This window comes from Callorhinus ursinus, unplaced genomic scaffold, assembly GCF_003265705.2.
Source record: "Callorhinus ursinus isolate GAN/ISIS: 27379988/994484 unplaced genomic scaffold, GSC_fseal_2.0 scaffold13, whole genome shotgun sequence".
Taxonomy (NCBI): domain Eukaryota; kingdom Metazoa; phylum Chordata; class Mammalia; order Carnivora; family Otariidae; genus Callorhinus; species Callorhinus ursinus.
Genome location: NW_027397075.1, coordinates 47,046,775 through 47,069,456, shown reverse-complemented (window position 1 = coordinate 47,069,456; position 22,682 = coordinate 47,046,775). Strand labels below are relative to the sequence as shown.

At 36.8% G+C, this 22,682-nt stretch overlaps 1 protein-coding gene and 1 pseudogene across 4 annotated transcripts in view; one reads left to right on the top strand and one right to left on the bottom strand.

Annotated features, from left to right (window-relative positions):
- The window catches only part of NSL1 (NSL1 component of MIS12 kinetochore complex), a 35,004-nt gene that overhangs the window by 11,735 nt on the left and 587 nt on the right, over nt 1-22,682 (bottom strand). For 2 of the 4 annotated variants that reach the window (XM_025877539.2, XM_025877540.2), the window contains exons 2-4: nt 20,040-20,115; nt 14,588-14,718; nt 11,735-11,789 (exon numbers count right to left, since the gene is read on the bottom strand). In XM_025877539.2, coding sequence (XP_025733324.1) covers nt 11,735-11,789; nt 14,588-14,718; nt 20,040-20,115 — 262 coding nt within the window. Of the gene's footprint in view, nt 1-7,476; nt 7,627-8,372; nt 8,486-11,734; nt 11,790-14,587; nt 14,719-20,039; nt 20,116-22,682 lie in introns of those variants that run through there. The other 2 variants (XM_073900212.1, XM_073900210.1) reach the window with 2 other exon arrangements.
- Nucleotides 12,690-12,787, top strand: LOC112828927 (U6 spliceosomal RNA; annotated as a pseudogene).

The window sequence follows — 22,682 nt, the reverse complement described above, 5'->3', positions numbered from 1 at the left end:
GCATGTGTGAAAGTGAGGCACTTTCAAAGAACTGAAAGGTGGACCATAGGGCTATGGCAAAAAGGAAAGTGCCTGAAATGAATTTGGAGAGGTTAAGTGGAGGCCAGATCATGGAAGGGAATGTTAAGAAGTTTGAAATGTTATTATTATTGGGAGCCTGGGTGGCTCAGTTTGTTAAGTGACTGCCTTCGGCTCAGGTCATGATCCTGGAGTCCCGGGATCGAGTCCCGCATCAGGCTCCCCGCTCAGCAGGGAGTCTGCTCCTCCCTCTGACCCTCTTCCCTCTTGTGCTCTCTATCCCTCATTCTCTCTCTCTCAATAAATATCTTTTAAAAAATGAAAAAAAAAGAAATGTTATTATTATTTAATTGGAAGATTTTAGGATTTTAAGCAGAGGAATGAAAACTGATTTGTAGTTTTTAAGAGTATCGTTAGACTTCTGGTCAACTTGGTCTTGAAAATTCACAAAACTCCCCACCTTTGTCCAAAACATCATCGGATAAATACAGAAAATTAAAAAGATATCCCAAAGCATATACAAAATAAACATTTCTACGAACTATAAAAAAGTAAAAGAGAAAAAGCTGTAAGTCAGGCCAAAGTTGCAGATCCACCAGTAAGCAGATGGTAAGTAGGCAGTAGGTAACCAGGAATTTGCTTCCTATAACATAAAAGGGGCCCACCCAAAGTGCTCCAGAGGAGCAGGAAATGGGAAGAGCCAGCTTCACTGTATGAAACCAACGGCTGAGATAGAGTTTTCCTACCCTGAAAAGGAGGCTGAAAAAGACCTGCCATTAACCATGGCCAGGAGCTGAGGTGTACATTAGAAATGATGGGAGCCAGATAATGCCTCAAAGCCTGGGCCTGGACCAAGCTGCCTGCTGACTTAGTGACTAGATCCACTATCTCCTCTATTACAGTGGAACAGGGGCCCCATGCTGCCAACTCAAGATTTGTTCTTTGCTGAGACTGTTCAGGGTCCAGATGAAAGGCAACCACAAAACTACTAGACAGGAAGGGGGGAAAGCAGTGACAAGAAATAGGTACATAAATAATCTTAGTGAAGAAGAGTCTGCAAATCAAAATTCCAAAATACATGAAGAAATCACAACCATGAATGACAGCTAATATAACTAATGTCAAGGTGAGAAACTTACTGCAGATGGCATTAAAAATAGAGCAATCTAAATTTTTAAAAAGTTTAGGATCCTCTCACAGCTAAAGGAAATCATAATACACAGTACAAAAGAAAAAAATTATTAAATAAAAACAAGAATACAAAAATAGAAGAATTGATAAAGAAGCAAAGTTGAAAGATTAAGTTAAAGATTTTCTAGAAAATGGGAGTCCTCTGATTGAAAGTATACTTGGAGATGTGAGTGGAAGATGGGAGGAAAGAGGATGCAAGCAAAACATAAAAATCCCACCCTCCAAAATGTATATAAATCTATTTAAATAAAATTGTGTGTGTACAAAGCACAAAGAAATTACCAATAAAAGGCAGAGTTGAACTACTGTTACATTGTTGAGTGAAAAAGTCAAGAATGTATTATGTAATACTGATATAGGAAAAAAAACAAAACCCCCTGTGCCTGTCTGCTCACAAATACACTGATAAAGATCTAAAATCAGACACATCAAACTGTCAAAGTACTTGTCTATTTGAAGGTGTGTGGGATCAGGCAGACTTGGGAGGATTTTCATTTACTACTTATATATACACCACTGGTTATTTAAAATTTCATGTTAAACTTGCATTTACTATGAGCACAAAAGTATAAAAATATAACATAATTTAAAATACAAACACAGATCTACGGCAGTTGAATTGGAGGATTTCTACCATATACTTAGGTTAAAAGAGTAAACTGCACATAGTTTGAATACATGACTCAATTTTCTGTAAAATAAATTATCCCACAAATGTTCAGTGCATATATATTCCTGTATGATTGTATGAGTGGAGAAAGATGGATAAATGGATTTGTACCAGGTTAAGATTGGATATCTGAAGGTGTAGTGAATGGAAGGGAGAGACAAAGCCAAAACAAAAAGTAAAAAATAGAATACTATATTTTTTAAATATATATGATCAATTTATATAAAATTGTGTATTTATTTCATAGATACTTCTTGAGTGTACAATGTCAGATAATGATCTTAGAGAGTTAGCAGGGGACACAGAAGTACAAAACAAAGTCCTTGTTCACAGGGAGTTTATAATACAGTGGGGGGAGGGATGAAGATGATAAAATAAGCAGAAATTATATGTCATTTAAGTGGTGAAAAAAACAAAAGCAGATTAAGGGGACAGAGTATGACCAAGGGGGTTAGAAGGGAATGTGACACAGGTTATCAGGAAAGACCTCTCTGATGAGGTAACTTTGAACAGAGAGCTGAGTGAAGTGAGTCAGGCAGGTGGTTTCAGATAGGAACCAGGGAACAGCAAGTGCAAAAGCCACAGGGCCAGTGTGTGTTTGGCATGTCCTTGGGGAAACTGCAAGAATGCTAGTGTGGTTGCAGCACAATAAGGAAAAGGTGAGAATGATAAGAGACCAAGGTCAGAGATGAAATCAGAGAAGCAGCCAGGGACCAAGTCAGAGAGGATCTTGTAAACCGAGGGAAGTAGGATGGGCAGCCACTACAGGGTTTTAAGCAGGGGTGACATCATCTGATTATGCTTTGAAAGGAATTCTCTGGATGCTGTGTGGGAAACTGGAATGCAAGGAAGGAGACCGGTGAGGTGACTATCGTAGTAATCTTGCTAAGAGAACATGGGTAAGAGAGGTAGTGATGGATTTGGTGGAAAGTGGCTGAAAATTTGGAATATGTTTTTGAGGTAAGGGCAGCAAGACCTGCAGGAGGACTGAAGGTGTAGGAGTCAAGCAATAATCATGAGTATTTCTTACACTTTTGACATTTTTAGAATGTGAATGTACTTTTATATAATCAAGAAAAAGCAATAAAGTTATTTTCAATGTTAAAAAAAAAAAGAAAAAAGGACACATCAAACACCATGCTAGATAACTAAAAATAAACACCTAGACATATTGTGGTAAAATTGCAGAACATTAAGAATGCAGAGAAAATCTACAAAGTCAGGAGAGAAAAAACAGACTATCTATAAAAGAATGGCAGTATAGACTCTCAAGAGACTTCTTATCAACAATGAATGTCAGGCATGCAGATTGGAAAGGGCGAAGTAAAACTATCCTATTTGCAGATGATATGATATAATCTTTTATATAGAAAATTCTAAAGAGTCCACTAAAAAACTATTAGAATTAATAAATGAGTTCAGCAAGATCAATATATAAAAATCAATTCCATTCCTATACCAATAGCAATGAACAAAGTGAAAATAAAATTTTTAAAAATTCCAATTACATTAGCATCAAAACAATAAAACACTTGGGAATGACATAAAAAAAGAAGTGCTAAAAACTAGAAAACCTCATTGGAAGAAATCAAAGAAGATCTAAATAAATGTAAAGATGTCTGTTGTTCATGGATTGGAAAACTTAATACTAAGTTAGCATTACTCCCAGATTAATTTACAATTTTAACACAATCCCTATCAAAATCCCAGCTCTGGCTTCTTTGCAGAAATTGACAAACCGATTCTAAAATTCACATGGAAATTTAAGGGAGCCACAAGTGCCAAACAATCTTAAAAAAAAAAAAAAAAGCTAGAGTTACCATATAATCCAGCAATCCCATTCCTAGTTACATATACTCAAGAATTGAAAACATATGTCCACACTGACTGAGCCAGCCAGTAGAGCATGCAACTCTTAATCTCAGGGTCATGAGTTCAAGCCCCACTCTAGGCTCAGAGCTTACTTTAAAAACAAAATCCCTACACTGATGAATGGATAAATAAAAAGTATATATATATATAAAAGGGAATATTATTTGGCAATGAAAAGAAATGAAGTAGTGATACATGCTACAACATGGATGGACCTCAAAAACACTACGCCAATTGAAAGAAGCCATTCTGGGGCGCCTGGGTGGCTCAGTCGTTAAGTGTCTGCCTTGGGCTCAGATCATGATCCCAGGGTCCGGGGATGGAGCCCTGCATCGGCTCAGCGGAAAGCCTGCTTCTCCCTCTCCCTCTCCCCCTGCTTGTGTTCCCTCTCTCACTGTGTCTCTCTCCATCAAATAAATAAAATCTTTAAAAAAAAAAAAAGCCATTCTTTTTTTTTTAATTTAAATCCAGTTAATTAACATAAAATGTATTATTTGTTTCAGGGGTACAGGTCTATGATTCATCAGTCTTATGTAATACCCAGTGCTCATTACAACACATACCCTCCCCAAAGTCCATCACCCAGTTACCCCTCCCCTCCAGCAACCCTCAAGTTTGTTTCCTAAGATTACGAGATTTGTCTTATGGTTTGTCTCCCTCTCTGGTTTCATCTTGTTTCATTCTTAAAGGACTACATATTGCATGATTCCATTTATATGAAATGTCCAGAACAGTCAAATCTGTAGACAGTAAGCAGATTAGTGGTTGCCTAGGGCTAGGGGAGAGAGAGAGAAGAGACTGGGGGAGAATGACTAAGGGATATGAGATTTCTTTTTGAAGTGATGAAAATGTTTAAAAATTTATTTTGGTGATGGTTGTGTAACTCTTTGAATATACTGAAAGCCATCAAGTTGTACAATTTAAATGTGTGAATTGAGGGGGCACCTGGCTGGCTTGGTCACTAAAGCATGCAACTCTTGATTTCTGGGTTGTAAGTTTGAGCCCCATGTTGAGTGTAGAGTTTGCTTAAAAATAAAATCCTTTTAAAAATTAAATGTGTAAATTGGTATGGTGTATGAATTACATCTCAATAAAGTCATCTAAAAAAGGAGTATGGAGATAATGATGTAATATATTCCCTATGGTAAATGAAGATAAATAAAACAAAATTTAAGAGCAAGATGAAATAAAAACTAAGAGAGTCTACCACCCACAGGCTTTTACTCAAAGTACCTAAAGAAGCACATCAACAAGAATAGTGAACCTAGAAGGAAGGCATGAGATTCAAGAAACAGTAATCACAGAATTTGGAAAATTTTGTTGATAAATGTAATCATTGAGTACAAAAAAGTAGTAATGAGTAAACTGTATTTTTTAACAAAAGAAAAACTAACATTCTAGACTCAAAGAAAAAAACCAGGGAAGGGGGGTGCTTATTCAGTGGGTAAAGTGTAATAAGGTCCTTGTCTTGCTTAGGAGGGGACTTGAAATACTGAACAACTCCAGACTTTCAGATAATTTTAGAATTCCAGCTAAGCTACATTCTAGCTAAGCTAAAATTTGATAGGTAACACTAAAAGAAAAGAAACAGGGGCGCCTGCGTGGCTCAGTCGGTTAAGCATCTGCCTTCGGCTCAGATCATGATCCCAGGGTCCTGGGATCGAGCCCCACATCAGGCTCCCTGCTCTGCGGGAAGCCTGCTTCTCCCTCTCCCTCTGCCTGCCGCTCCCCCTGCTTGTGCTCTCTCATTCTCTCTCCGAAATAAAATCTTAAAAAGATAATAATTTCAAAAAAAAAAAAGAAACATAGCATATAGCTTCCAAACCAGAAAAAAAAAAAAAGAAAATTCTACCAACATAATAGAAGGCAAAAAAAAAGAGGGAAAATGGTAAAAGAAAACTCCTAAATTTGCAAATTAAAAACTACTCAGATCTGAGCTATGAAACCTCTGTATGTCAAGACTTGGAAATATGGCTAAAGCAGGACATAGCAGCCTTCAATGCATTTATTAAATAATAACTCAAGGGGCCCCTGGGTGGCTCAGTCGTTAGGCGTCTGCCTTCAGCTCAGGTCATGATCCCAGGGTCCTGGGATTGAGCCCCGCATCGGGCTCCCTGTTCAGCCGAAAGCCCGCTTCTCCTCTCCCACTCCCACTCCGATTGCATTCCCTCTCTCACTGTGTCTCTCTCTGTCAAATAAATAAATAAAATCTTAAAAAAAAAAAAACAACTCTCAAACTAAGTGTTCAACTAAAGAAGCTATAAATTACAGTGAAAACTCAAGAAAGCAGGAAGACCATAACTAAAGATAAGAATTCAAGGAACCAGAAAACTCAAAAAAAAAAAAAAAAGACTCAGAGAGAAACACAGAAAAACTAAAAGATAACTTTTTGAAAAGATTATAAAAACAGAAACCTAAAGCAAGATATTACCAAAAAAGAGAAAGCTTAAACAATGTTAAGAAAGAAAATAATCATATGTGGAGAGAGATTTTTCAAACATAAGCAATTACTATAAGTAATTTCATATCAACATACTGAGCACATGGATAAAACAGACTATTTTCTAAACAAATATTACCAAAATTGACTCAAGAAAGAAAAAAAAATGAAGAAATAAATAAGCATTAAGTATACTAGTGTTTAGAATAGCTAGCTAAAGGCTAAGTCAGATATCACCCCAACCACCCACTAGGGTCAGTTTTATAGATGAATCTTATCAACTCTTCAAAGAACAAATAACCTCTGTATTTACAAACTGTTTTATGAGGGCAGTATAACATTGATGCCAAAATTAGAAAAGGTCAGCATGTTTTAAAACACCACACGTACATTTTTTGTGTGTAACTACAGAAGCAAATATACTAGAAGCAAATATACTAAACAAAGTATAAGCATAAAGTATAGGTAAATTTAATTCCACAGTGCATGAAAAAAATAAATTAAGTGGGGTTTTCTCAATGAAGGCACAGATAACCATCAGAAAAATCTGTCAATGTTTATTCACCATATTAATGGAGTTAGAGATAAAAAGCATATGATCTAAGGGCACAAGGGAACTTTATGAATTTTAGAAAATGCTCCATATCTGAATTGTGGTGATGGTTACATAGTTGTCTACATTTGTCAAAACTCAAACTGTATGCATAAAATGAATGTATTTTATTATATGTAAATTATTCCACAATAAAGTTGGTTAACAACTATATGATCCCAGTTTGTGCAAAAGAAGTATTCGATAAAATTAGACACTTACTCATTTTAAAATATTATGACCACTAATATTGCTACTAGTCACCATTATACTGAAGATTCTAATCAATGTAATAAGACAAAAAAAGATGTATAAAGTTAGAAAAAAGATGTATAAAGTTAGAAAAAAGATAAAGCCCATCACTTGCAAATGATATGATTATCTACATTTTTAAAAATCTAACTGAAACTAGATAAACATTAGAACTAAAAAGAGTTCAGCAAATAAAAATCAATGGTGTTCTTAAACATCAGCAATATTCAATTATACTATGTAACTGCAAAATGCTACCATTTACAAGAGCTACAAAAAGGTATCTAGGCACAAATAAAAGATGCGCAAAACCTATAAAGAAATTTATAAAACGCTATATTTTTTCTTATAACTATCTTTATTACACATTTTTAAATACTTCTCTACATCATTACAGAATGCCTACCATATCCATTCCCTTAAACAACACTGTTCTCAAAGAAACAAGAGGGTACCACTCTTACAATCATCTTTATTACATGTGTTCATAAAACACTATTGAAGGACATTTTGGGGAAAAAAAGGATATATAATATGTTCACAAATAGGAGGATGTACACTGTTAAACACGGCACTTCCTTCTAAATTAATCTATAAATATCAAAGGATCTTTATGTCACTTGGGTAGAAGATTTCTTAAAGACACTGAAAGAACAAATTATAAAGTAAAAAAAACTAGTAAATCCAACTACATTAAGATTTATATATAAGATCATTATTAAAAGACAAGCCAAAAATTGAGATCAATTATTTACAGTGCTTATAGCCAAAGGATTAATATCCAAATGTGTGTGTGTACATGTATATGGATATATGCCTGTATGTACAACTCTTAGAAGTTCAAACAAACCAACAGAAAAATAGGCAAAGAATATAAATAGGCAACTCACAGAAGAAACTGTAGGGTTAGAAGAAACTGTAGGGTTAGGCTGAATAGTAAGAGTTCAAATGTAATAGCTGAATAGAAACAAACCTTATGACCTAGAAATTCTGCTTCCGGAAATCTACTCCAGAAAATCTGTGGCACATTTACACTATACAAGGAAACAGTTATAAGAATGTTCTTGTAATACTATTTATAACAGCAAAAAAAAAAAATAATCATCTAAGTATCTCTCAACAGAGAAATGGATAAGCAGTGGTGTATTCATATTTGGAATACTATGTATTAGCTCAACGAATAGAAAGCTTTGTGTATATACAATGTCAAGGGGGGAAAAGTTGCAGAATATGATCAGTATGATAGAATTTATAGAAAAATCTAAAAACAAATGCCATACATTATTTATGGTTACATATCTATAGAGTAAAAGCATAAATAACATGGACAATAAGGGATCCACTCAGCTTGAAGATAGTGATTACTTCTGAAGTAAGAGAGAATAGAATAGGATGGTGAAGGAGTACAGAGGTTTCAGGTGCATCTGTAGCTTTTAGTTCCTAAAAAGGTCTAAAACAAATTTGGCAAATATATGAATAGCCCTTAAATATGGGTGGTAGCAACAAAGATGTTTATTATGTTATACTCCATATTTTCCATATATTTGAAATATTTCAAAGAACTTCTAAAAAAATCAACTGTCCTACACACACACACACACACACACACACACACACACACACACCATGGAATGAGAAAAAACAAGAGTGAAACAGAAAGACCTTCTAGAAAGCATGTGTAGAAATCCTGGCTAAAGTGACAGTGATCCAGATTAGAAGTGATAATAGCAGGATGGAGAGAAATAGATGAATGGTGAGATTATATTTCAAAGGAATAATTTGTAGTTTATTGATGGACTGGATATGAGGAGTTCAGGGGAGGAAAGAATCAAGGTTGACTTCTAACTAAAGCAATAATGTAGATTAAGGTGCCATTTACTCAGATAGGGAAAACTCGGAAAAGAACCAGTTAAGGGCATGAACGAATTCTGTTTTATGTTTATCTTTTACACTCAAACATAAGCTCTTTAAAGGGAGACTCTGTCTACTTTATCTCTGTATCACTCAAAGTTCATAACATAACTGCCAAATCAATGTTATACACATTGGCTAAGTATTGCTTTTTTAAAAACCAGAAAACCTTTAAAAATGTCAACTTTCAAATAAATTACTTAATATTCAAATAGCGAGAAGAAAAAACTTTCAAGAAGTTCCCACAAAAATTTTCCCATGCAGCTTATTCGGACTTTTAGGTTCTATACAAATTTATGCTTTCTATTTTCCTAAGCCACTTGAATTAATTTTGTATGATTTTACCAGTTAGATGTATTATAAGTTATGTATAAAGTATGGCGTTGTAAATGAGATAGGATTTATAAGGTTATTTTTTTTTAATTTTATTTATTTGAAAGAGCATGGGGGGAAGCATGAGTGGGGGGAAGGGGCAGAGGGAGAGGGAGAAGAAGGCCCCCCCTGAGTAGGGAGCCAGACACAGGGCTCAATCCCAGGATCTTGAGATCATGAACTGAGCCGAAAGCAGATGCTGAACCGACTGAGCCACCGAGGCGCCCCTATGATAAGGTTATTATTACATATTATCTCTTTATAAACTAGTAATTATGTATTTTAGTTATAGATTATTGAACCCCTCATCTCTTGTGATTCATAATCCAACCTTGGTAAGCAGGAAGAACAATGTAATATTTACTGACAGAGCTGGCATTCACACCTAAAGCATCAGGCTCCAAATCCAGAATTCACCATAAAAAAACTGAAGTTTTGGGGCGCCTGGGTGGCTCAGATGGTTAAGCAGCCGAAGCATGACCTTCGGCTCAGGTCATGATCCCAGAGTCCTGGGATCGAGCCCCACATCGGGCTCCTGGCTCAGTAGGGAGCCTGCTTCTCCCTCTCCCTCTGCCTTCTCTCCCTGCTCATGCTCTCTCTCTCTCTCTGTATATCTGTGTCTCAAATAAATAAAATCTTTAAAAAAAAACAAAAACAAAACTGAAGTTTGAAGAAATCAAGGAATTGCCCCAAAATACACAGCTAATAAAATTGTGAGTTAACTTTGCTGTGCTTACAGAACTGATGCTATTCTAAGTTTATAAACATTATGAAAGTGTATAACAACAAAATCTCAAAATTTATCCAAAAGATAGATTCTTAATTATTCTTTTGCTTACTTTCGAAGTCAGAATAATATGATATAGAGGATTTTTCCACTATTACTACATAACTGGAATGGTAGGGGAAAAAAAAATCATATAGACCTTTTAAAGATCATTTAAGTAAATTTGTTTTCCCTCCTAAGATAAAAAGGTTACAAGTTTCTTTAGAGGATAATTATATCTAAAAAGTAATACTTGGGGGGATGCCTGGCTGGCTCAATTGTAGAGCATGTGACTCTTGATCTCCAGATCATGAGTTCGAGCCCCATGTTGGGTGTAGAATTTAAAAAAAAAAAAAAAGAAGAAGAAGAATAGTAATACTTGGGTAATTATGATACCACAAGTTTCAATTATTATCTTTATGTTGTTCAAAATCAAAACAAGTATACATCAACCACTGCATTTTGACAACTTTCCCTGTTTAGTGAGCCTAGGTCAACTTTTATTTGTCAAACAGAGTGAATGCTGTGATTTTAACAAATTTCTGAGTATCTATATACTTGTACAACCCCCTCTTGGTTTATCCCCATTGGCACTGGGAGATTTAAAAGGGGCAGGAGACATGTTAGAAAGCAGTACACAATTTTACAAAGATAAAGTACTCAAAACCGTAAGTATAAGAAGCCCATACAAATAAATCAAGGTTTTAACTATTTTTCTAATAGTTCAGAAATGGTACTTAAAGAAAGGGGGTGTGCATCTGGGTGGCTCAGTCAGTTGAGCATCTGACTCTTGATTTCAGCTCAGGTCATGATCTCGGGGTCATGGGATTGAGCCCTGCATCAGGCTCCGTGCTCAGCACAGAGTCTGCTTGTCCCTTTCCCTCTGCTCCTCCCCGGCTCACGTGCACGCGCACGCTCTAATAAATAAATACAATCTTAAAAAAAAAAAAGAAAGAAAAGAAGAAAGAAATGGTACTTTTGAGTGCCAAAGGAAAACACCAAAAGGTCTCTTAGGAAAATTGTTACAAATTTTTAAATGTGAGAATAGAATCATTTAAAAATATATATGATCCACATTTTTAGCAATGCAAATTTTGTTGCTGGATTTACTTAAGTTTTTATCAATCTTATTTCTCTGAGTTTTAAAGGATGCATCTAAATGGAAACAGAACTGAGTTCAAAGTATATCAAGTATGCATATCTCTTCTTAAGTTCAACATTATATTTTTATTGGATTTTATTTTGTAAACAATGAGAAACCAATGACAGTCATCACACTGGGGAGTGACACCATGAATGCTTTAACAGTATAACTTTGGCTGTAATACAAAGAATGGACAGTATAGTAGCAGTTAGAAATGGGAAGATACTATAATAGAAGTTAGAGATTGAGAAGATATAATAGTCCAGGTCAGGGGAGAGCTTTATAAAAGTCCAGATTCCTAGGACCTACTCCTGGAGATTGCTGAGTCAGTACACTTAGAGCAAGTTTTTATAATTCTAGAGAAGAGCTAAACACGGATGACTGGTAGTGAGTTAGAGCATCGAAGGGAAGATACCCTTCACACTGACACCTTTAAAAGAGTATCAGGAACTCATAAAAATTACAAGCTGATGCTTCACTTTTATCACAAATGAGCGCTGACTCACCTGGATCAGGGTCATATTTTAGGTCCAATGGATGTACAACAGGGTAGTACTGCTTCTAAACACAATATAAATTAAAACAGATTTAATCACTTAATCCTTCATATAAACATTTCCTTCACCTAATGTAAGCAAATATACTATTAGCTGGTAGAACCATTTTTTTAAAGAAAATAAAAGGGGGAGGCGCAGGGGTAGCTCAGTCAGTTAAGTGTCTGTCTATGGCTCAGGTCGCCTCAGGTCGTGATCTCAGGGTCCTCAGATGGAGCCCCTTGTTGAGCGTTGAGCTCCCTGCTCAGCAGGGAGTCTGCTTCTCCCTCTCCCTCTGCCCCTCAACACCACCCACCAGTAGTGTGCTCTCTCTCTCAAATAATCTTTTTTTTTAAAGATTTTATTTATTTATTTGAGAGAGAGAGCACAAGAGGGAAGAGGGTCAGAAGGAGAAGCAGACTCCCTGCTGAGCAGGGAGCCCGACGTGGGACTCGATCCCGGGACTCCAGGATCATGATCTGAGCCGAAGGCGGTCGCTTAACCAACTGAGCCACCCAGGAGCCCTCAAATAAATAAAATCTTTAAAAAAAGAACGAAAAAAGAAAAAAGGAAAAATTGAAAGAAAAAAGATCCTGAAATCTGTAGGAAAGGAGGGGAAAAGAGCAAACTAAGTCTGAATTATACCTTTTATAGCATTGCCACCTACTGCATACACTAAGAAATAGCACCATAAAAAAAGTTTAAAAAAAGCAAACAAGCAAATTAAAGCCACAGAGATTGAATTTTGTGTTTAAAGTACAAGGTAGTCTCCAAGTTATGAATAGACTGTTTTTTCAAAAGTTCATTTTAAGACAATGTTTGGAACTCAGAACTCATATTTCCACAGAAGCTGTTTTAAAAAGTGGCCGCTACCATGTCAGCACACTGAAGCCTATACATCCTGTGATAGGCTGGGACTATGAGAGCAGATCTCACTTCAGCGAGCACATACACTAAAACTGAAACGATACAGAGAAGGTTAGCATGGCCCCTGTGCAAGGTTGACATGGAGTAAGACCTATGATTCGGCAAAAAGAGTAAAATGTTCTTCCTTACTCCTGCCCAAAGCCAGCAGGAGCCAAAAATGTTTTCTAATAAGAGCTGCCTTTAGTATCCTCACCCCATCCATCCATTTTGCATCCATTTTAAACTTCCACAGCAGTACCCACCTAGGCCTGCCAACTTTCTTTCTTTTATGCAATACCGATTACCAATTAGACTTTTCCCAGGAAAGAAGGGGGTAGTAATAGGGAGAGAGAAAATAAATACATTTTGAATGTTTTTCCTGGGGAAACTTTAAAAAGCAAGGTTGGGAGGGGGGAGATAGAGTAGGGTATTTTTTTGAGAATGCTTTGGAAGAAAAAAAAATAAAAATTCTGCTTATATTTTTTTCTCATAGAACAATGTCTTCACTGTCCAAAACAATTCCTGACAGGGGCGCCTGGGTGGCTCAGTCATTAGGCGTCTGCCTTCGGTTCAGGTCATGATCCCAGTGTCCTGGGATCCAGCCCCGCATCAGGCTCCCTGCTGGGCGGGGAGCCTGCTTCTCCCTCTCCCACTCCCCCTGCTTGTGCTCCTTCTCTCACTTTGTCTCTGTCAAATAAATAAATAAAATCTTTAAAAAAAAAATTCCTGACAGAAAGCAACTGGAAGATTTAAATGTGAAAGTATGCTAATTTCAAAAATTAATGACAAACAGTATAACATAATTTAAAGCAACATGTGTTTCTAGCTCCAGAGGCAGTGCCATTCCAAGCAAACCTACTCCCACCCCATCATGACTTCTAGAGAAAAACAAATTATACACAATTCATAAAGCAAATTTGGTATCATGAACAGGTATTCAGCTGTCATCATCAATTTAAGCTAAAGGGGTCTTCCAAAATATATAAACATATACAAATAATGTGCCAAACACAAATGACACAAAAGAAAAGATCTAAAAGATAAATTTATTGAGGCTTGTGGGTGGCTCAGTTAAGCAACCGACTCTTGATTTTGGCTCAGATCATGATCTCAGAGGTCGTCAGATGGAGCCCCAAGTCAGGTTCCACGCTTAACAGGGAGTCTACTTGAAGATTCTCTCCCTCTGCACCCCCTCAAATAAATAAAATCTTAAAAAAAAAAAAAAAGATAAATTTATTTTTCCTTCTTGGTCTCAGAATTGTAAAGTTAGTCTTCCTTCCTCAAATTCTATTTTAAAATCAGCTGTGTTGGGCGCCTGGGTGGCTCAGTTGGTTAAGCGACTGCCTTCGGCTCAGGTCATGATCCTGGAGCTTTGGGATCGAGTCCCACATGGGGCTCCCGGCTCAGCGGGGAGCCTGATTCTCCCTCTGACCCTCTCCCTTCTCATGCTGTTTCTCTCTCTCTCTCTCTCTCTCTCTCTCAAATAAATAAATAAATAAAATCAGCTGTGTTTGGGGCACCTGGGTGGCTCAGTCGTTAAGCGTCTGCCTTCGGCTCAGGTCATGGTCCCAGAGTCCTGGGATCAAGCCCTGCATCAGGCTCCCTGCTCAGCGGGAAGCCTGCTTCTCCATCTCCCACTCCCCCTGCTTGTGTTCCCTCTCTCGCTGTGTCTCTCTGTCAAGTAAATAAATGAAAATCTTAAAAAAAAAAAAAAAAAAATCAGCTGTGTTCAAAATCTAGTATAACTTAGAACAGGAAAAAATCTTACAAGAGATCAACAGTAGTAATTGAGGAAGAAAAGACAAAGAAAACAAAATGTCATCTGTGTCCACATAGATATCATCTCATACTTTAATTTTTTTAATTGTAGTAAAATAGACATAACACAAAACTTATTATCTCAAAGATAAATCATCTTACCAGAATTTCTTGTTTTGCTTTTATGGTTTTGATGACACATTCAAGGATCTTTCTGGGATACTGCTTACGTTTTGTGGCTATATCTACTATGATTTCATCAAACTGATCTTCAAGTACTTTAATATCAGAATCTATTACAAGAGAAAAACAATATCAAAAATTTCTTAAAACACATTGCTTATATTCTATATAGAAATATAACAAGCTAAATTTAGAAAATACAAAATAATTAAGAAAAACAAATATGGCAAGTTAATGGATGCCCCCACTTTGGGATTAATTCATTTATTTACTCATTGAAAAATCAATTACTGAGCACCTATGGGAAGCCAGGCCAAAATCAGAAAAATACAAAGATGAATATAACATGATCCCTGCTAAGAGCCCGCAGTTCCCTGGAAGAAACATAACTGCAAAACAACTGATAAATGCAATTGAGGTATGAACAAAATGCTATTCGGACACAGAACGGAACCCTAACTCTGCCTAGGGAATTTAAGACTTTATTTTTTTTTTTTTAAAGATTTTATTTATTTATTTGACAGAGAGAGACAGAGCGAGAGAGGGAACACAAGTGAGGGAGAGGGAGAAGCAGGCTTCCCGCCGAGCAGGGAGCCCGATGTGGGGCTCGATCCCAGGACCCCAGGATCATGACCTGAGCCGAAGGCAGACGCTTAACGACTGAGCCACCCAGGCACCCCGGGAATTTAAGACTTTAAACAGAAAACAGCATGTGAGCTAATAAGCCTTGAAATATAAATGTAAATCCATTGGATTAAAAAAAGGTGGGACAAAAAATAACAGGGAGAAGCATTTTAGGCAGAGGAAACTGTATTTGCAAGATCATAGAGGTTTTGGGAAACTTTGTTCTAAAACTAAAAGTTCTACATGGCTGCAGGATAAAGTGTAAGGAAAGGACGATAAAATATAAAAGAACTAGACTGTAAAGGGCATTTAACGTCAGAGTTTCCAACATGATTTGACTTCATTACGTGCTGCACCAAAGCTGTGACAGTAGCAGAGTGGAAAAGCTAAATCTGAAATAGACACAACTGGAATAGTAGGAAAAAGTAAGGACACGGTGACTTTATAATTTATTTAACTAAAACTATTTATCTCTTGCTTTCCTGTTTTAAAATAGTGAATCTCAAACTTCAGCAGAATAATTACATGGGGAACTTGTCAGAAGTGCAGAAATTTTGATTCAACAGAAGCCTCTGGAATGGGGCCCCAAAATTAAGCACCGTAGATGAAATGAATGCAGGTGGTACATCAACCTTATTTTGAAAATCATCTTTAAGAATAAGTAGTGGGTGCCTGGGTGGCTCAGTTGGTTAAGTGACTGCCTTCGGCTCAGGTCATGATCCCGGAGTCCTAGGATCGAGTCCCACATCAGGCTCCCGGCTCAGCGGGGAGCCTGCTTCTCCCTCTGACCTTCTCCCCTCTCATGCTGTTTCTCTCTCTCTCTCTCAAATAAATAAATAAAATCTTAAAAAAAAAAAAAAAGAATAAGTAGTTAAAAATACTAAAGAATGGGGTGCCTAGGTGGCTTAGTTGATTAAGGGTCTGACTCTCAATTTCGGCTCAGGTCATGATCTCAGGGTCTTGGGATCCAGCCCGGAGTGGCTCCGTGCTCAGGGGGGAGTCTAATTGAGGATTCTCACCTTCTCCCTCTGCCCTACCATTGCTCACGTGCACACACGAACCCTCTCTCTCAAATAAATAAATCTTTAAAAAAAAAATACTAAAGAGCTAGGTCATTGGCTTAGCTGGTCTCACATCACACCTGTTCTGCTATGTCACAGTCTATGCTAGGAATATATTTTATTAAGTAGAAGCTTCATTAAGAAGTCTGAAACAGTGATATTTATTTTTGGAAACTTTCAAACATTGCTGACATATATCAGCATACACACACACACACACACACACACACACATTGGGTAAAGATTAATGAAGTACATCAGGTATCTCTCATTCACGTAACAAATATTAAGTCCAACTAAATTCTTTTGAGAGTATTATGAGAAAAACAGTCACTGCTTACTTTGAACACTCATTTAGATGAGCAGCCCTTCCTAAATTTTAATTTATCCATATAAAAAGTTCAATCATTAGCCTGAAATAATGTACTATTTTACAGTTTAAAAAGTCTCCCAGCTAAATCTTCTATGGAGCAGGAAAATGGTTTTTCAGCGCCACCTAATGATAAAGCTACAAAACTGAAATGTATAAACAATTTGAGCAGGGAAGATTTTGTCACCAATTTAACAAGTATTTACTGTGTCCCTACTATATGCCAAGCTAAGTGTTGAAAAACAAATATAGCCCCTGCTCTCAAGGAACTTACACCTTAATTCTTAAATGTACCTGGTCAAGCCTGAAATCAAGTCCTTTCAGGATAGTTATGGAAGAAGGGAGAAAGTTGTTTTCACTTATCTATTCATTCATTTTTTTTCCTTTTACTTGTTCACTCATTTTCACAATGATCCCAGTGAACAAAACAGACAAAAAAACCTCTGCCCTTGCAAAGCTTACTTATTGCTTCTATGTATTAGATCAGAGACAAACACTTTTAATCCTACCTGCTGAACCTTTTTCTCTCCTTTCCTACCATCTTAGGGCAAGTCTTCACCATCTTTTACTGTACTATTTCAATAACTTCCCTAAGATCAGCCTGCCTTGAATTTCACCCCTCTCTAATCCACCCCTACACAGCCAGCAGTTGGTGTTCTAAAACACAAAGCTTTTCATGTAAATTCTATTTTAAAAATCTCCACTGGTTCCCCACTGCCTACAGGATAAAGTACAAATTCCTTAAGCAAACCCTCAAGGTTCTTTGTGATCTGGCCCCAACTTATCTCTCTGGCCACACCTGCCATTTTAGTTTTCCCAATTCATTTTTGACATTTTCCAAACATACCACTCCATTGTGCCTTTGTACGTGCTGTTCTCTCTGCTTCAAATATCCTTCCTCCTTTTTATCTAGCATGCTGTCATTCATTAAATGCATTTAATTTAACAACAATCTACTCTGTTGGGTCTTATCCCCCTTCCTAAACAGTACAGTAATTCCTTGTCCATTTCCTTCCATTAACAATGAGTTCCTAAATAGTAAGACCATGTGTTTTCACCTACATCCTAGAATTTGGTATGGTGGTTGGCATTATCAAGTGCCCATGAAAGAAGGTAAAATTGTAGTATTCTCAACTATTTCCCCTCACGATTATAAGGAGGAAAAGGGAAAAAGAATAACCACACTCGGGCGCCTGGGTGGCTCAGCTGGTTAAGCGACTGCCTTCGGCTCAGGTCATGATCCTGGAGTCCCGGGATCGAGTCCCGCATCGGGCTCCCCGCTCAGCGGGGAGTCTGCTTCTCCCTCTGACCCTCTTCCCTCTCATGCTCTCTATCTCTCATTCTCTCTCTCTCAAATAAATAAATAAAATCTTTTTAAAAAAAAAGAATAACCACACTCTACCCAGGCTGCCAACCTATTAGAAAATATGTATCTTAATCTATAAATTGATGAATCATATTGCTAAAGGCAGCCTGGAGCAAACAATAAAACAACTCCAAAGTGACTTCGGAGAACAAGAGTCAAAAACACAGGAAAGCCTGTATAGTTTAAAAATACTTTAGGTGATTGTGATACACTCCCTCTCCCCTACTAATTGGCAATCACTCTGATAAAATTTGGGAAATCTAATGTTATTGCTTTTACCATCTCAATATATAAACCAGAAAGTAAATTTTGGTGACTTTGAAGAGATAACTATAATAATCCCAAGGATTAGACAGTGAAGTTTTCTGGGCAAAGTATTATCCTAATGTTGAGAAGAAAAATTATAACCACAGAGGGTGGATAGAATGAGCTTGGAATCAGCTCTAGGGTATAACTGGATAACAAGTAATATCAAGCAGTGATACCAAGTTATGCTGGTCAGACTCTGTAATATCACCATGGGGAAAGACAAGACACTCTGACCCTCTTGTCAGGGTAGCCCTTCTCCTAGACTTTGCTGGAGAATTCTGACTCTCTTCTCACACAGATCTTTCCTTTTCTACTAAATTTTTTCCTTCTTACACTGACCACTGACCATTTCCTTTCCATTAAAACTTTGATTTTTTTTTTAGATATGTCAACACCATTAGTTAGGGTACAATCAAGTCTGCTTTGAAGAAGTATTCTGGGGTGCCTTGGGGGCTCAATTGGTTAAGCACCTGCCTTCAGGTCAAGTCATGATTCCTGGGTCATGGGATCGAGCCCCTCATCAGGCTCCCTGCTCAGCAGGGAGTCTCCTTCTCCCTTTCCCTTTGCAGCTCCCCCTGCTTGTGCTCTCTCACGGTCACTCTCTCTGTCAAATAAATTAATTAATTAAATCTTAAAAAAAAAAAAAAAGGAAGTATTCTGTCTGTAAAGTATTCTATACCCTTGAGCTGATTCCAAGCTCATTCTATTCATCCTCTGTGGTTATAATTTTTCTTCTCAACATTAAGATAATACTTTGCCCAGAAAACTTCATTGTCTAATCCTTGGAATTATTATAGTTATCTCTTCAAAGTCACCAAAATTTACTTTCTGGTTTATATATTGAGATGGTAAAAGGAATAACATTAGATTTCCCAAATTTTATTTACCTCATCCTTTACATGGTTGGTACTCTTATAATTTAACTTCATACTTCTAAGGGTCCTTCGCTACTATAAGAATCATTTGTAAAATACACCTTGATTTATAAGGTAATACTCACAGAAATCCTCTGGGCCTGTTTCTTCATCTGTAGATAGTTGTACAGTATTTTCCAGTAAACTACTAACAAGGGTACTTTCAAAGGCTAATCAGGTGAAAATCTTGTTGAGAATGCCAGATAGCATATATGAAAAAATCAAGGTACCTATTGTGTACTTTGCCTCAGTAGTCTTCTAGATGTTTCCCTTTTCCCCCCAGTGAAGGAAAATTTTTAAAAGAAGGGACACTGAGGGGCGCCCGGGTGGCTGTCCTGGGACTGAGCCCTGCATGGGGCTCCCTGCTCAATGGGGAGCCTGCTTCTCCCTCTCCCTCTGCGCCCCCCACTCCACTGGTGCTATCTCTCACTCTGCTATCTCTCTCTCAAATAAATAAATAAATAAATAAATTTAAAAAAAAAAAAAAAGACTGAAAATGGGGATTAAAAATTAGCGTTCGTGGGCGCCTGGGTGGCTCAGTCGGTTAAGCGACTGCCTTCGGCTCAGGTCATGATCCTGGAGTCCCGGGATCGAGTCCCACATCGGGCTCCCTGCTCGGCGGGGAGTCTGCTTCTCCCTCTGACCCTCTTCCCTCTCGTGCTGTCTCTCATTCTCTCTCTCTCAAATAAATAAATAAAATCTTTAAAAAAAAAATTAGCATTCGAGATAAAATTAGCTACAAAAATAACTCAGAAATTAATGACAGAAGGAAAGTTAAATCACATACCCATAAAACTATCTGAAGCTTCCTGCCATGCTTGCCCATTAATGCTGACATTCTCTTGCACAGCTGATTCAAAAGTCTGAAATAAATTCACAATACTCAAGTCACTAAAAATAACTTTAAATATTGAACTAAAACATTTTGGCAAAATAAGAATTTCAGATTTGTAATACAGAATATCAAGAAAAATAGACTAGCTTTATTCTTTTCAATGAAGATTCCATTTCAATCATTGATTCTACCTACATTTTAGCTCTGATAATAACCATTACACTATGTCTAAGAAAATTTGATGCAAATTTATATACTCCTTAAATGAAGAAAAAATACAAGCTAACAAAGTTGAGCTCAGCTGAGTCTCAAGGGTACAAGTACTACATAATGCTGCTGAACAAGCATCAGTGTTAACAAGGAAAAAATGCTTAAAACAAAGTAAAATTAATTTCTACTTCATAAAGGACTATATTTTTTTAGAGATGTACACTGAGGTACATAGAAATCAAATGACATGAGATCTGAAGTTTGCTTTAAAATAGGAAGTGTAAAGGGACGCCTGGCTAGGTTAGTCAGTAGAGCACGTGACTCTTAATCTCAGGGTTATGAGTTCAAGCTCCACCTTAGGCATGGAACCTACCTAAAAAATAAATAAAATAGGAAGTGTAACAAATTTCTGTTAACTGTTAAATTTGGTGATGGATAGGGGCGCCTGGGTGGCTCAGTCGTTAAGCATCTGCCTTAGGCTCAGGTCATGTTCCCCGGGTCCTGGGATCGGGTCCTGGGATCAAGCCCTGCATCAGGCTCCCTGCTGGGTGGGGAGCCTGCTTCTCCCTCTCCCACTCCCCCTGCTTGGGTTCCCTCTCTAGCTGTGTCTGTCAAATAAATAAATAAAATCTTAAAAAAAAAAAAATTCTGGTGATGGATATACAGGTGTCCACTGTATTAGTCTGTTTTCTGTAAGATTAAAAATGTTTATACTACATTAAAAAATAAGGAACTAAAGGAATTTGGTAGTGCCATTAAAATTTTAAATGCACATTCCCTATTACCTAACAATCTCACTTCTAGCAATGTATCCTAAAAAACTATTCTCATAAAAACATAAAAAGGATGTACTAGTAATGTTTGTTAAAGCACTATCTGAAATTATAAAATACTGAGGGGAAAATAAAATCTAAATTCAAAATCAGAAAATGGTTAAATATACTATATCCATATCATGCAATACTAAAAAAGAATAAAGTATATCTCTACCTAACATTGACAAATAATAGTCGAAGACAGATTTGGTAGGAAAAAAAAAAAAGCTAAATTGCTAAATACATCATCCTAACACTATTAAGGTAAGAAACAAACAAAAATCTAAAACAACAGAGAGATGTAAAGCCATAAAAAAAGGTATAGAAGGATTACACCCTCCATGGGCCCTCCAAAATAGTAAGTTATTTCCAGGAAGGAAGAGGGATGGGGGAGAGGAATTCAGACTTTTGCTTTATGCTGTTTTTTACAATGAGAATGTATTTTACACACTTTGTGAGTAAAAATAAGCATAAATCAAATAGTGACTGATAATTATGAGTTAACGTACACACTCTACACTTTAAAGATTTTATAAAATAAAATCCTTACTTTATATATGGGCATTCAAGGATTATCTCAGAATACAAACTGTAATATTTATTGCACAATCATATCATTGCGATTTTTTTTAGAATACCCATTACAATATTATGTGGTTTTAGATAAAGAGATATGTCAACATAATTAAAGCCTCTGCCTTTTATCTGCTTTTAATATAAAACACAAGTGAATTCCTTTGTAGTTTAAGTCTTCAAACTTTTACCTTCTAATTCACTTTATCATCCATTAAATAAGGTCTAATAGGTTAAGGCAAGCTCCTCTTTTTCTGTAAAGTAAATGTTCTAAATAGGTTAGCACTTCTTAGAAAGGGGCAAATTCTAAGATCATTATGCAACAAACAGTCTTCTCCCAAAAACTACTAAAAATGTCCTGAGGTATGTCTCTATTCTTCCCTTCCTTGCAAGAAGGTAGTAACAGTATTACTGTATACAAAACTGGAACACAGACTCACAATCCAGGTGCTGTTTTTTTATTCTTCTTCCATTTGATGTTTATTTTTGTTTGCACTGTGGTCATTTGAACTCACAAGTGTGCCGCATTATGAACTTTTAAACTTATTTTCTACAGATAGATTGTATGCTTCTTTAAGGCAGGTACCAATCCCTCAATGTTGTGTCTTTCCTCAAAAAACTAGCTTCTTCAGGGCTTTGCAAAATATGTGAGAAAGGAAGGAGAAATGTTATGAGGGCCAGTGAAGTTATTAATCAAGACAGCTTATCTACTTTAGAGTTGGAGGGAAAATGTCTTCACGACTTTACATGAAGTTCTAAAACAGGCAAAAGGAAAAGACCAAAGACTTAGTGTGGTGACTGGCTGACTTCCAGGATTACCCCTTCCTGGAGAATTCCTCCTAGAGTCAGTCTGCACTGTCCACTTTGGGGTTACTGAGGCCTTAAAATGTGGCTAGCCCTAAAGGAGATGAACTCTAAATTTACGCCACCAGATTTGAAAAGCTTAGTAGGAACAAAAGAATAGAAAAGATCTCCTTCGTTTCCTTTCTATTATTAC